Source organism: Anolis carolinensis, chromosome 2, assembly GCF_035594765.1.
Source record: "Anolis carolinensis isolate JA03-04 chromosome 2, rAnoCar3.1.pri, whole genome shotgun sequence".
Classification (NCBI taxonomy): Eukaryota; Metazoa; Chordata; class Lepidosauria; order Squamata; family Dactyloidae; genus Anolis; species Anolis carolinensis.
In genome coordinates, this window is record NC_085842.1 from 66999065 (window position 1) to 67015368 (window position 16304).

Consider the following 16304-nt stretch of genomic DNA (forward strand, 5'->3'; position numbering starts at 1 on the left):
AAATTGTGATGACATCTCGATCCTAAACATACAAAACATACCATAAAAAGCATTGGTTTTTTTTCAAAAGTAAGAAGCAGGCACTTCAGGAAAGCAAGAAACTGGTAAAAGGACTGCAGCTGGTTGTAAGAACTAAAATGCAGTGTGCCCCCCCCCCCCCCCCCCCATTTTGCCCTGGAAACAGATGAACTCACAGACATAACAAGCAAAGTGACTTTATTGTGCCATATTAAATGTGAGCACCAGAGACATCTTTTTGAAGACTTAGTGTTAATTTCACTACAGCTAAAGAAGTAGTTTAGCAGCTTAAACATGTTTATAATATCTCGTGACATGGATTTGTAGAAATACATTGGAATTAGTGCTGATAGGGCATGAGCTATCTCTGGAAAGCTTATGTAGCATGGATTAAGGTAATCATACTATCAATTACTTGGTACTATTGCTACATAGATAGGGAAGCTCCTGTTACTTAGAAAATATCAGGAAAACTAAAACCTTAAATGAATCTATTAGAATTGTCAATTTTATAAAAAGCAAATTGCTGAATTTAAGATTTTTGTAGTAGCTTTGGAAAGTTATGCCCAATGAACATCATTTGCTTTTTCAGAAATAAAAGCTTTGTCTCATTTGGAGGAATTTTAGAGATGAGATAAGATTATTCTTCATAGATCAGCAAGTTTTACCTCAGCAGTTACACAGATTTTTCCTGGCTAGTAAAATTAACATACATGTCAGATATCTTCACCCATTTAAATATCCTGAACTTAAATTTTCAAGGAGAAAAAGTTAAAGTTTTTAAGTTGAAGACAAGCTTGAAGCAGTGATAAAAAGTAGGAATTCTGTCATCACTGCCTATTGAACCAAACCTCTAACTAATTTTCTTGATTCCATTGACAAAGAGTTGTCAGAAGGACATATTGCTTATCACACGACATTTGAAAGATTTGCAGCATAGTTTATGTGGTTGTTTTTCTGATCCTAATATAAGCAAAATCTTGATTTGAGATAACATTTTCTGTTAATGTTTATGAACAAGAGTGGCTCATAGTAGCAGAGCTTGATAAGCTCATGGAAATATCTGTGAATGGTGCACTGAAGTTGCAGTTCAAGGAACAATTCCTTCCTAATTTTGGGCTTATTTACAAGATTTCTGGAACTATCGAAGACGGTTGTCAAAATATTCATGCCTTCTGTAATGACATACTTTGACTACATTTTTCAAATGGGTTCTGTACTTAACAATAGGCATAGTAACCAGTTCAAAAAGGTAGTCAAAACTCAGAATAGTTTCAGCTCAAATGCAGTACCAGTCTTCTCATTGATTAATTAATTAAAATAAACTAATAATATGAGCCCAAGGTTCAGTGTTCATGTTTTGTTATTATTAATTTTTAAGGAATCATTCCAAATTGTAATAGGAGTATGCATTTTAGTATTTCTCCTTCTCTAGAGGCGATTTTACAAAGACCAATAATGTGAGGATGATCTGAAATGAGCTTCTTATAATAATAATAATAAGAAGAATATCATACAATCCTAAGGTTAGCAGATACCCCAAGGATCATCCAGTTCAACTTCCTTATATCATGTAGGAGGACACAATCCAACCACTCCTGACAGATGGCCATCCAATATCTGCACAATAATAATACACATCGAATCATAGCATCAGACAGTTAGGAGACACCCCTAAAGGCCATCCAGTCCAACCCAATTCTGCCATGCAGGACACAATCCAAGCACTCCCAACAGATGGCCACCCAGCCTCTCAATACTACTACTACTACTACTACTACTACTAATAATAATAATAATAATAATAATAATATCATCATACAATCCTAAGGTTTGGAGTGACCCGTAAGGATCATCCAGATCAACTTCCTTCTGCCATGCAGGAGGACACAATCCAAGCACTCCTGACAGATGGCCATCCAGCCTCTACATAATAATGATGATGAAGATGATGATGATGATGATGATAATAATAATAGATGCATAGAATCCAAGAGTTTGGAGAGACCCCTAAGTGCCCTCCAGCCCAACCCTTTCTACTATGCAGCAGGACCCAATCCAAGCATTCACAACACATGGACAACGTATAAATACTATACAATACTACACAGGGACATACACCCCCTCTATCCTCACCACTTTCACAGTACACAAACAACCAAATGCATACTAAACATAAAGACAACCATAGAACAGACATTCAATACCACTACTACCTCAACAAGTTTCCCCAACACTACCAGACAATGCCACAGCAGCGCGTGGCCGGGCACAGCTAGTAAAATTATAAACGGGTAATATAGCTGTGTGGAAGGGCCTTGAGTCTACACTGCCATATAATCCAGTTAAAATCAGATAATCTGTATCTTATAGGCAGTGTGGAAGAGGCCTGAGGCCTAACTGTGCCTGTCCCCTGGGCTGAGTAGGTTGCTAGGAGACCAAGTGGGCAGAGTTTCACCTTCTAACTGGCAGCAATTGATAAAAACAATTATTCATCTCCCTCTAATTAGGACTTTATTTTTCTTTTCTTTTTGTTGTATGAACGTAAAGGCATGGATGAGGGGGTTTGTTGCCAAGTTTAGTGTTTCTGGGATGTGCAGTTTTGTTGTTTTGTCCTAGGCCGAAATTTTTTTATCCTTTTTTATTTTTATATATAGATAGATAGATAGATTTGCTACATTTTTGCATTTTAAATCTTGCGTTAAGTCTTGGTGGTTTGCAGCAACACAAATTATTTAGACTAGATCCATAATAAAGAAAAGATTAGGAACTGCTGCAACACTGCATGCTGGAGTCAGAGGGGACAAACTTTGGATTTGTGAGATGCTCCTTTTTATATAACAAAACCCCCACCAAAATCTTCATATTTACCAGCTGCATCCTGATGTGGTGGTGCAGCGGGTTAAACTGCGAAGCTGCAGAACTTGCTGACCGGAAGGTCGGTGGTTCAAATCCTTGAGACAGGATGAGCTCCCATTGTTAGCCCCAGCTGCCAACCTAGCAGTTTGAAAACATGCAGATGTGAGTAGATCGATAGGTACCACTTCAGCGGGAAGGTAACGGCACTCCATGCAGTCATGCTGGCCACATGACCTATGAGGCATCTATGAACAACACCGGCTCCTCGACTTAGAAATGGAGATGAGCATCACCCCCCCAGAGTCGGACTCAACTTGACTTAATGCCAAGGGGAATCCTTTACCTTTACACCCTGGTGTAAGATATGCATGCTTTAAATTAAAGAGCCTTAAGCCCAGAAAGTGGTTTTGAGGACCAGAACTGTGTTGAGATCATAGTTCCTTCCATACAAAAAGTTTACCCATGTAAGAAACCACCCCTGGTTATCTAGACTTGTTTCAGTTCAGTAATATATCTTTGTGAGAGAAATACCTATTTTCTTGCTGTTGTTGTTAAGCAGTTGAAATCTTTAGTAATCTACTACAGAGTGATCAGAGATATATCAGCAGATCCCATTCTACCATCTTTCCACTTCTGGTACAGGCAGCCTTTTTCCACTGTCCGACGGTACTCTGATCAAATTCTTTTGTCTTTTTAGGAAGATACACAAATCTCCATTTCTTTACCTACTGTTCATGAAGTGGATCTCTTCAGGTAAAAACATGAAAGATATAGTGGCTTAATATTCTTAAGTCATGTTGCTGATGCATCCCATTCAAGAGAACTGTCGAAGTGAAAGGCTTACATTTATATACTAGCAAACAGGTTCAGCATGAGAGACATCTTTGTTGGCAACCCATTGCTTCTGTGAAAGTTACAGGATGGTGTATGTTCATAGTAGAATTATAAGAATTATTATTGTTACTCAGGAAGAGGGGCTTAGTGATATAAGAAGGCAAAAAGATGCCTAAGAGGCAGTTCAAAGCAGGCTTGAGCAACTAATTGGAAAAGAATCACCTTTAAAACTTCTCCATTGCTGCCTCAATGTGGAACATATTGTTATCTTGCAGAGAGATTCTAGATAGAGTGCAAGGAGAAAGAATGTGAAGGCTACAGGGTGTTTCTCCACTGCTTGCTTCTAGTTCATAACCCCTGAGTCATCCCAGATGGTATTTCCTTGTAGTAGTTTCAGCACAATTAAATAATTCTGTCTTTGGCCACTGCCTTTTTGTGACCTGACTAAAGCTGGAGCTGGTCATTGTGTGTCTCTGCTTACAGTTCTGCTGATATTTTATCTCCACAACTTCGCTATCCCTATATTTGTCCCTTTCAAGAAGGCTCAATGATCTTGCATCTTAGATTCATAAGATGATATGACTCAAGGTCACATTCTCAGTTACATGTTTTCTTTTTATTCACTTTTCTTTACTTGTACCAGGCAAGAATTTTGTTTAAAATACTGTGCTTGTAAATCCATTTCAGATGTTTCCTGCCCGTATTCTTCCACATCCAGATGCTGTGGGAACTCGTGTTGTTAGGGGAACCGCTTGTTGTCATGGCACCCTCTCCATCAGAGTCCTCCGAAACTGTGTTGGCACTTGTCAGGTAAACAAACGGAGGGATTTTAAAACTGCATGACTGTGATCTCACTGTGAGTCACAAAGTATGACGGTTCTAGCAGAATCCATAATCTCTTGTCATTTGCTTAAAAAACACAACCTCACAAAGTGAAGAAAAACAATCAGATAAGCCAGGTGTTGGTAGGAGTATTGTGTTCTGGAGGGAGGGTTATTGATAAATTTGTACAATAAATTCATTGATTGAGACATCAGTGATTTCCTTTTTCATGGAAGTTCCTTTTCATGGTACTTGAGAATGAGAGTAATAAAACTAATTGTTCAGCAGCAACAGTTTTGACAGTTGGTTGAGATAACTAGAATTTACTTAGATTAAATAGAATATAAAAAATGTCACATGTGCTCTTAAATCACACCTTATATGTGTTTGTTTTTGCAGTTGTATCTCACCATTGAAGTACTACAGTGATTTTAGACCTTATTTTACAATACACGACAGTGAATTCAAAGAATACACCACTCGTACGCAGACTCCGTAAGTAATATGCATTCCAGTTATAAAATGTTATCCAGAGCAGTTCTTTTGTGTGCTTTCAAGTTGTTACCAATTTATGGTTGACTCTATAGCAAATTGATTGTGAGTCTTTGCTAGCAAAATTTGTTCGGAGAGTAATAGAATCATACAGGAACGTCCAATCAAAGCACCCCTGACAGTTGGCCATTCAGCCTCCTTAAAAACCTCAAGAGAAGGAAACTCCTTCACACTCGGAAGCAGCATGTTCCACTGACAGACAGGTTTTACCATTAGCAACTTCCCTCAATCTCAACATTGTACTTCTATTGATGCAGCCTAGAATCACATTGGCCTTTTTAGCTGCCTCATTACACTGTTGACTCATGTTCAGCTTGTGGTCTACTAAGACTCCCAAGATTTCTTTCACATGGACTGTTTCCAAGCCAGGTGCCACCCATCCTATATCTATTCATTTCATTTTTATTTTATTGCCAAAGTATAGTACCATACATTTCTCCCTGTTGAAATTCATTTTATTCATTTCAACCCAGCTGTCTAACCTGTTAAAGTCATTTTGGATTCTGATCTTGTCCTCTGGAGTATTAGCTATCCGTCCTAATTTGGTCTCTTTCACAAATTTTGATAAGCAAGTCCTTTTATTCTGTCATTCAAGTCATTGATAAAAATACTGAATAGCATTGGGCTATTCCTGCAGCACATTTTGTTGTAGTTTTTAATGAATATCTCATAGAGTCTCGCCCAATTCAACATAGTTTGTGGCAGCCACAAAAACAAAGTTTTTGGAGTATAACAACTACTTTCAAAGTAAATACCACACAATTAAACAGGAAATAACACTTTCAAACCAGGAATAGAAAATCTTTCAAATTATTAGCACATTGTGCTCAGAGATAACTCTCTTTGGGCAATGGGATTTCCTGCTGAAGCAATTGTGTAGATGAGACCAGCTTTAAAAGCATTAAATATAGACAAGTGAAATCTATTTTGAAATCTTAAAAGATAACTTTGTTCTTCATCTTTGAAGCTATGTACTAATTAACTGCTAAGTAACTATTTTAATTGAATTTCCTACATGAAACATGGGAAATAGAAAACAGCTGATGTCTTGTTTTAACCTTATTATCTCCCAACTTATAGAGCTTAAAGCAATAGTTATTTTGTATTGAGGGTTTTTACAAACAACCTTCATCTGTTGCTACAATATTTATATATTTATTTTGTCCTAGAGTAACCTGACAAGTAAGGCTAACATGAGCTTCATTGGGCTGTCTACAATAATTTAAAATTTAAAATAGTACAATCTTTTCCAGCCAGATGTATATTAGATGTATTGGAGTTAAATTCCTACCAGCCTGCTGCTAGCAGTGCGAATAGTCAGGAATGTTAGGAGTTGTCATTTAAAACCTCTGTGTATTAGATTGAGGAATACTGCAGTTATGTATGTGAGCACTTGCATCTCAGTGCTCTTTAATGTTTAGAAATAAAAAGTATTGGTTGTCAGGAATAGACTGATGGTAGGATACAAACAAATATTTGAAGGACTTGTGGCTCAGTGAGTATTTCTAAATGACACTGTCAGTATTTTGGAGCTTCAGTGTTAAATATGGTGGGGAGAGGGTTTGAAGTCACTCATAGTTCTTCTGCTTTTGTGGAGGTCTTGTGCTGCTAAGCCCTGTGAAAGTGGAGGGCCAGCTGTACTCTCTTTGGTAGCTTGAGACTAGCGGGCAGGTAGCAGACTACACAGCTCTGGTGTTGGCCCAACAACAGGGTTCAGTCTTGTATATTCCTTGAGCAAAATTACACTCACTGAAATGGAAGAAGACCATTTTTTCAACCCCACTCTAAAAAAAACACTCCTCCTTTACTGAATCACAATCCTTTTGATATTTGGGCTGCAAGAGAATAACATAGTTGCTCTTCTTAAACTTTATACTTTGGAATATGTGAGAAGCTTATTGATTTCATTGAAAATCTTCTACATTTCAGGCCTTCTGTCATACTAGGAGTGACAAATCCATTTTTCGCTAAAACACTGCAGCACTGGCCACACATCATCCGAATAGGAGACATTAAACTATCAGGTGAGATCTTTAAGCAGTTTGTTTTGAAGTGTACAAAATACAGTTGGCCCTCAGCATCAATGGATTCTGCATCCACAATCCACATCTTGAAAATATTCCATTTCCTTTTCCAAAAAAGCAAACAGGTCTATGCCCAGCCCTCTCTAGTCTAATCATGCCCTAGCCCTGGTCTGTAACCAACCCCCAGCAGATACACACTGTACTACAATTTAGTGACATTCTATTACAAAATAAACAAAATTATGCTGGAGTTAAAACAGAGTCAGGCCAATATGCCATCAGAATATAAAGCTCTATCCGGGTATTTCTGATGGCTGTCCTGGGCCTTTGCAGTTGCTGTTTTGGTAGCTATTCCTTTGCAGGTGCAGCAGATTTCTGTCTGTATGACGAACCAGCTTAACAACAGCATCCAAATTGTTTCATTTCACTGCGGGTAAAGGAGGAACTGCTTATGTAATCCAGTAGTCAATATACCTCCTTACCGAGGTGTGAGAAAAAATGACCATCTCCATAAATAATTTCTAACAACATAATATCCCAAAATGATTTTGGATTTAGGCATGGAAAACAGGTAGCTTGGCTTCATATTACTGTTTGACCTGAATCAATTTACAGATGGAAATCTTCAAAAATAGAACTAAGATTGAAGCTGAAGTAGTGGGTCAGACTAAATGATCAGTTTGTTAGTGTGCAATCAAAGCTGAATGGTATGTTAAAATGAAAATGGTAGAATGTAATATATATAAGCAGTGACATCTGATATAGAAGTTACAGCCTTACCCCAGTCTGATTTTGTAATGTAAAATGGATTTATGTAAGGTGTATTCAGTTTCAGATACCAATGCAAAGGGTTAGAGATAACAAGGCAAAGCAGGAATCTGATGAGTACCAAGCTTCCTAGACCTGTCTTCACCTCTTCCTCACTCTCCAGGACTTGCAATTTCCTCCTTGTTCATTTCTTGGCATAACTGAATCTTAGCTAGAACCAGGAGGGAGGGATTCTTCCTTTCCATACAACTCTGTGCACCCTTGCTATCTACTGCAGGGAGCTGGAAAAATCTGCAGAGCTGCATTTTTGGTATTATGGAACGCTGAAGGGGAGATGTCATTTTGAGAGCACACAGGGGCTCTATGTCTCCCACCCCTATCATTTGACTGGCAGAACTGCTTCTCAGTGAATGTTCTCTATTGAGTTTTGGCCCTTGTTGGGTTTGTCGCTGCTGCCATCAGCTGAGGGACATCGGATTCTCCATCTCAAGACTGCATGTGTGGGAAAGTAGGGAAAGGAAAGTGGTAATCAAAGCATTCTCTCTCTGAAGGTTTAATTCTGTACTGTGATAGAACTACCTTCTATTTCCCAGCAGGAAATAGAATCGTGTTGCTTTTTCCCTAGTGTTCTTTCCCTTTACTATCCTATTGTAGCAGAACAAACAAGGAAAGCAGTCGACTAAGTGTTATTATTATTTCCTGGCACCTACATAGGGGGCTGCCCTGTGTTGCCTGAGAGCATTGGGCCTTTTGGCCAAGTATAGCCTGTGCTAGTGGTCCTCCTCACCTTAATAACATTTAGATGTATTCAAGAGCAATCTCCATCATCCAAAAACTGCATGGTCAGGGAAAGGCTGATGGCCAACATGGTCAATGAGAAGCTCTCCAAGGTCCTCAGGCAGAAGTTTTTCATAACCAAGCTGCCACAGATTCCTTCACTTGGAGATAATCATGGATTAGACTGGTGTATTCATAGACACAAGGCATGTGCCCCTGCCCCAGAGAAAGAAGGAATGTGTGTCACAATAGTCTTTAATGGCAAGGGCAGCTTAGCCCAGTTTGCCATACTTGCGTTTCTACGCCATGGAGAAGCCACATTTATTAGAGGAAGTTAATACATTGCCCTGGTGAATAAAAGTAAAGAACAGTTATGCAAGGTTGAATTCTCCAAAGCTAACAAATAGAAGCTGTAAAATGTATTTGCTTTTTTAGGTTTTGTGTGTTTTAGATTACAGTAAATACTGTCTTTTCCAAGATTAATATGAAAACAGTTAATTGCTGTTTACCATTGCTTTAGATATTTATTAAAAATTAACTTTCCATCATTTGCATATAAAGTGGCAAAGGACTTTGCTTTTGAATTGAATTGAACTGACACAATATTTGGCTCTCTGTTTATCTAGGTCTTACAGTTTTGTGAGGGTTAGGGGTCTAGCAAAAGCAGATAGATTGCAAATAAAAAAACTCTTTTTTAGCTGGGAGAGCAGCTCTCTAGGAATTTCTATGTTCTCCAGAGAAGATTGATCATAAGAGCCCCACAGGAGGAATTAGAGAAACAATATTAGTCAAATCTGCCAGTAATGGAATTTGCAAAAAATAAATGAGCAAATATAGAGGGCCAATTGTATCTGAATTTAATAGATTTAAATGAAATCTGTAGGCTTTGATACAAAGGGGTTTGTATGCTAGTTTACCTGAGGGGAAAGTCCCACTGAGTTCACTTCTAGGATTTTCCCTTAAATTGGTATGCAAAAGATTGGGTTGTTGCTCCTTGATTTTGTGATATTTCCACATACCCCTCCCTTCCCAGCCAGCTGTCACTGGGGGGAAAGTGATTGTTATCCTTCACCAGCCTCAAATTGAAAGCTTTAATAGGGAAGAAAGAATCCCATAATTCTATTAGGTTTCCAAACACAATGAAAATACAGAAAAATTATCCTCCCAAACTCTAAACCTGACAATATTTGGACTGCCTCTGTCACCCATTGCTCTAATGACTAACTTTTACCTCTTGAGCTGAAGGCAAAGGCTAGGACATGGTTTGGTACTGAGCAGTAGAGGAGATCTGAGTTCCAGAAACAACACAATCTAGCCATCATCTCAGAGGCTGGAGGGGGATATAGAGGGTAGGGATCTTGAGATTTGTTGCATTGTGTCCTCCAAAACTTGGCACAACTGTAGAAGTCTTTCACCATCCCATTTCCAGTTCCAGAGCAGAGAGATAGAGAGATTAGTTCTGTTGTTTACTTTTGCCAGAATATTTGCCATGGCATGGGTGCCAAGCAGAATTTTGAACTGCTGTTAAATGATTACTGGTATATTTTAGCCCATGTTAAAGAAGAAAAAAAAGCCTAATGGTGACAGGTAATGACCTTATCAACCAGCCTGGGAGTCTGCTTTGGATGTTGTTGTTCTGCGTAAGGGAGCTGTCCAAAGTGCTGAACCCTAGTCACTAAAACATGTTCAGCATGTTGGATAGCGTCCTTTAAAAGTTCAGAGTAAAACCCAGACTGAAATTCCTCTTCAGGGACATGGAAGCCACCAGTAGGACTGTCTTGTGGTCCCTGACAATATTGAGACTTTTGGGGTCACATGAGATTCTGATGTCAGAAGTAAACCACTGTCAAAGCCTCCATCTGTGCATAAAACCACATACAGCTCATACTTTTAGTAGTGTGTGCTACTGAAAAGTCTGAACCTAACAAGGCATACTCAGATGATCTTTATTTTGGCAGGTGAAGTCCCCAAACAGGTGAAAGTGAAAAAACTGAAGAATCTAAAGACACTGGATTCTAAACCTGGTAACAAGTTTCAGTATTTTTGATCTACAACTTATAGTTTTGTGAGGAAAATCAGGGGGGAAAAACATATGTGTATTTTTTCCCTCCTAGGTGTCTATACATCTTATAAGCCATACTTGAACAAAGATGAAGACATCATAAAACAGTTACAAAAGGTATTTCAGCCTAGTTGTTGAAGCATTAGTTGAATGGGAAGACAAAGTGGTGGATAATTCCAAAGTCCTTTGTGCAAACCCTTCCCAATGTCCTCAGTCTTTCAAAAAATTGTGATTGTGGTTTCCTGTTGAAATGTGATGGCAAACAACTACATGCAGTGTGTGTATGTATGACTTCATGTTGCTCATTGCTTGATTTTTACATGGGTTTCTTAGACAGAGAATACTCAAGAGGTGGTTTTGTTTCTGGTTTAGAAGCCTGTCTGAATGCAAAGGTTTTAGCCTGCTGCCAGAAGTCAAACCAAGAAGAGGCCATTCTGGCCTCCCTGAGAAGGGAGACCCAGAACCCTGGGGCGGCCACTTAGAGGGCTGCTACTTGTGTTCCCACAAGGCATGCTTATAATGGTAGTGGGACTAAGATAAGAATTTCTCCTGATGATCTCAGAGCTTGGATATACATACAGGGAGGTACAATCTGCCAAATAGCCTGGACCAGAGCCATAAAAGGATTAGAATTATACCAGATACAAACTGGTCACTAAAAAAAGCTATTGTCACAAGGGGGTTGTGTGGTTCTTGTAACCAACTCCAGTTAACAATCTGGTTGCAGGTCAATATTGGTAAAAGTAAAAGTAATATTAAAATTCCTTTAAATGAGAAAAAGAATAATAATAAAAAATAAAAGTTTTGACTTCCGTTCTTCTTTTCCTTGGGTCCATATTGAGACATTTTATTATAATCCATCTTTCCCTTTTGATAAATCAAGTAATTTGTTTCAAAGTCCTAAATTTAGTATGACTCTTTAATGTACTTCTCAAATGATGACCAGTCCGTCATTTGTAGACCTTTGACATGATTCTTCTTTAGTAGATAAGTTAACTTGTCCATATCCTTTATTTCCATTACTTTATTTAGCCATAACTCTTTAGTTCGTAGATTTTCTGTTTTCCATTCCTTTGCAAAAACCATTCTGGCTGCTGTCACTAAGTAGATAAGTAATTTTTCTTTGTTTACAACAATAATAAATTCCTCTTTATATATTCCCAGTAGGTATATTTCAGGCCTCATTATATAGTTAACTCCCAATATTTTTTGACTTTATGTATCATTTTCCAAAATTCCATTGTTTCGTCATAGGACCACCACATATGGGGGTATGTGCCTTTTTTACTATCTTTTTCATTCTTCTCTCTTATAAACGTATATGTTCCCACATTATCACTGTATATTTTACCTAAAACCTCAATAAAAATATATTAAAATTACTTTAAATGATAGGATTTATAGCATTGATATTTCTTTCTCTTGTGGTAATCGTGGTGTGCTCAGATTAAGTATTAAGCCGTACACTTTTGTTATGGCGAAGTGCGACAATTAAACACAAGCTAATGGCTTCCGTTTTTATTGTCTGGCAACTATTGACTGTCCAGATCCTTCTGTTAAGTTTTATGTATTTTTAGTTTTCATTGTTAGTTCTTGGCTTTTAATCAGGGGTAGGCTTCAGGCCCCATACTCTTCGGGGGGGTTTTGCAATCAAAATGTTGTCACAGGAGTTGTCTCCCCCCCCCCAACTTATAAGAGCTGGGGGAAACAATTTAGCCACATTTTCAGGGGGGTTTGAGATGTTTTAGGCCAAAGTGGCCTTTTCCCCACTTTCAGTCACTTCCTGGTTGAGTAAAAAATGCTTCTTGGACTTGCCGCAGTTGCCCAGTTTTGTTTTAAATAACCAGTCAAAATGAGGTTGCCTGATACATATAAATGTGCCCAATGCACACAGATGTAAAGTGCATAGGAGGTGTATTTATAGATGGGTTATAGTTTGTTCAACATCTTCAGCAAACTTGGTTAATCATTGTCCTTGATTTTTTTTTTTAGGGAGTACACCAAAAGCGTCCTGCAGAAGCCCAAAGCATAATCCTTCGACGTCATTTCTTGGAACTGACTCAAAGCTTCATTATTCCACTAGTAAGCTTCTGTGAAATTTTCTGAAGAAGGTTTTGCTGGGGGACTCCTCTTCAGATCCCTGGCCATTGGCCTATAGGGTCTTTCAGGACTCCGTTTTGTCCTCCATGCTGTTTAGCGTATACCACTGGGAGAGGTCATCTGTAGTTTTGAAATACTATACCACTTATATGTGGATGATACTCAACTCGACTACTCCTTTCCACCTGAAACCAAGGAAGCTGTCCTGACCCTAAACCAGTGTCTGTCATCAGTAATGGACTGGATGAGGGCAAACAAATTGAAGCTTAATCCAGACAAGACAGAGGGGCTCCTGGTTAGATGGAAGGCAGATCAGGGAACAGGAATGCAGCCTGTGCTGGATGGGGTCACTCTCCTCCCATTTATTTTTAGATACTTTGAACCAAAAGGGAATATAACTTTGGATTAGTCAGATCAGAGATGAAAATGTAAGCATTTTTTTGCACTTCATTTGTTTCTCTCTTTTTTCCCCAGGAACGATATGTAGCAAGTTTGATGCCTCTACAAAAGAGCATATCACCTTGGAAGGTGAAAATATTTTCAAACTGAACATTAATTCTGTCAACAGCTACAGTCTTGTGCTCTGTTTACTTACTGCTGTGTTTCCCTTGTAGAGTCCACCACAGTTGAAACCATTCAACCAAGATGAATTTATGAAAACACTTGAGAAAACAGGGCCTCAACTTACCTCTAAATTAAAAGGAGATTGGATAGGACTGTACCGGTAACTTTGTTATGTTGAAATATAAATAAACATAGCCTTAGCTAAATCGAAATAGTTTTTGCTAAAGCTTAAGCAACAATTTTGAGAAAAGCCTTGCCTCTAATACTAACTGAATTATCCAAAATGTTGGCATAATTTCAAATAGGAAAAACATTTAAAATGTCAAGCAGCAACAACAGCAGTAGCAGCAGTTTAGCAGCTCAGAGACCTCTAGTGCCAATAGTGCAGCGAATGAGCTTCAGCAATTGCAGAAGCAGAGATAAACTTTAAAAGTTATAAAAGACTATTCAGAGAACTACATTTCTATATAGGAAAGTCACGGCCTAATTATGTAACTATCTTTCTGTGGAGACATCTTGTCTCTCTCTAGGCTCACAGGAGAAGAACAAAATAGAGGATTCAGGGGTTTTTGCCATATACTTAGAATAAGAAGAGCCATGTCCCTGAGAAGTATCAGTCTAACAAATAGGTGAAATGGGGGGAGATAATAGAGTGACAGGTAGACAAAGAGAGCAGTGGGGAAGGAACTTTCTCTGCCAGCTGACTCATCTGCCTAACTACTTCCTTGATGAGGACTACAAATGTGAGGAGAACGTGGTTGTGTTCCAACATAAAATAATGTTGTAGTTACGTCTCTTCTAGCTCATAGGGATTTATACATTTGGTTAACCCACATTTTGAATTTATAGAGCTTTTCTTGATTAATATATAATATCTTAATTTATATAAATATATTAACTGTATGCCAGTGCACACTGTGGAAACAGGATTTATAAGTGGCTTAGCAAAGAAACTAGAAACATCAGCTACATATTTTGGTGCATATTCATCCATTTTGTACATCAATCAATCAAACTTAATTTATATCCAGCCCCAACTCCCCATGGGGACTCACGGCAGCTTGCAACATAAAATAATAAACAATAAATTAAAACAAAACAAACAGTATAAACATTTAATCACCATAAAAATAAATCATAATGAAAGCCAATAAAACACATTATGCAAAAGCAATACAACGGTGTTAAAAGCAATATCCATATCGATATGGTAGGAGGAGCAATTTAGCTGTGAAAGTAACAAACTCAACATATTTGTCAATAATAGTTGATTGTAAAATAAGCCATTGTTATGGAAGATAATTGGTATGTTGGTAAAAATAACAGATGGTTATTTTTGTGGAGAGTTGTTCAGGCTTTCCAACATGCTGGTTGGTTAGGTTTAGTTTTAAGTTCAGAGAATTACTGATTCTAGAACTAAATCTAATAAATTTATTTTCCCTTTTTGTCATATAGCCATTTTTTGAAATCTTCCAACTTTGATGGATGGTTCAGAACACGGCGGAAAGAAATGACGCAGAAACTGGAGGCACTGCATTTAGAAGCATTGTGCAACGAGGTTAGAAAAGTGGCTTTGCCTTAAGCAATTTCTTCTGTGCTCTCTGTGGGTTTTAAAATACAAAACATACTGTATTTTTAAAGTGCAATTTAATTTGAGTAATGAAAGATGATTCCTACAATAAAAATGTCTGTATAAAATGGAAATATCAAGTGATGATAGTTAAAACATTTCAGGCATTTCTGAGTTTATATTGTAAATATTTTAAACATTCATGACTTTAAATTTGTTCTCTGTTGTATTGTGTTAATACTTTTCAAAAAAAATTTATTGTGTGCATTTTAACTACAACTATGAACCACCCTGAGATACATTAGTCTGAAAAATATTAAATAAATAGCACAGGTAAATAAACGAATGGCTACTTTAATAAAATGTGGTGATTTGCAGAAGACCAGTTAAGACAACAAGCAGTTTAGATAATCTCAATGAAGATGTAATTGAAATATTTTTGTGTTTTGCCTTAAGTGAAATATGTTTCTAAATGTTTCTTAAAAGTAAATTATTTTGCCTTTTGATACATAGGACCTGCTTTTCTGGAGTCAGAAGCACACTGAGGTGGAAACAGTGGATCTAGTCTTAAAATTAAAGGATAAATTGGTAGGTGGTTATATATATCTATATCAGAATTTAAAGTGTTTGTCTGTTTCTCTGTCCTTAGTCCATGCAAGTTCACATGCTTGATCAGAATCACCAAATTTGGTGTGTTCCCTGATGGTGCACAAACTAAGATTGATTGATTCCTCAACTGCTTTGCTTATCTTCTGAACAAACACTTTGAAATTATGTACTTTTTGTTCTAGAATACATGCTTATTGGCCAGTTTTGGCAGCGCAAAACACTTGATGCAAGCTTAAGACCAATTTGCAGAAACAGCATGGTTTTTTTTTCCTATTTTCACTATTTCCAGAATTTTTAAATCTCTAATCTGGATCTTATTTGGTCTTCTCTTGGGTGAGAAGCAGAAATATTTTGGAATTAGGACAGGTCCATGAATACTTTCCCTCTTGACTGTCCAAATGATAAAAGGAAAAGCTCCTGTGAGCAGAATGACAAAGGGAAGTACAGGAGGGACAACCCCCAGTATTCCTACAACTGTTAAGAGAAGGTAGTTGTCCTGAGATTTTCACCTATATTTCCCAACTAGACTTTGACTACAAGTGGTCTTATCCATATCATGAACTGTTCATACCTTGTCCGTCTTGACATTATTGCTTCCTTGCCTCTGGTATCCTACAATACATAGTGCTGCCATCCCTCTAGCTTCTGATTTTCTTTTGGTTATGGGGAGATCCAAATTATTATGCTTCCTTCTTTTCAGCTGGTCCCACAACATTTACTAGATAAATATCCTTGTGGAAATACT

The 16304-nt window shown here is 37.8% G+C and overlaps 1 protein-coding gene across 2 annotated transcripts in view; it reads left to right on the forward strand.

The window, feature by feature from the left end:
* Positions 1 to 16304, forward strand: part of dennd6a (DENN domain containing 6A) — a 32924-nt gene that overhangs the window by 13371 nt on the left and 3249 nt on the right. For both annotated transcript variants that reach the window (XM_062969873.1, XM_003217758.4), the window contains exons 9-19: positions 3575 to 3630; positions 4399 to 4521; positions 4933 to 5028; positions 7015 to 7109; positions 10613 to 10678; positions 10769 to 10833; positions 12709 to 12798; positions 13291 to 13344; positions 13431 to 13540; positions 14836 to 14938; positions 15464 to 15538. In XM_062969873.1, coding sequence (XP_062825943.1) covers positions 3575 to 3630; positions 4399 to 4521; positions 4933 to 5028; positions 7015 to 7109; positions 10613 to 10678; positions 10769 to 10833; positions 12709 to 12798; positions 13291 to 13344; positions 13431 to 13540; positions 14836 to 14938; positions 15464 to 15538 — 933 coding nt within the window. The remainder of the gene's footprint in view (positions 1 to 3574; positions 3631 to 4398; positions 4522 to 4932; positions 5029 to 7014; positions 7110 to 10612; positions 10679 to 10768; positions 10834 to 12708; positions 12799 to 13290; positions 13345 to 13430; positions 13541 to 14835; positions 14939 to 15463; positions 15539 to 16304) is intronic.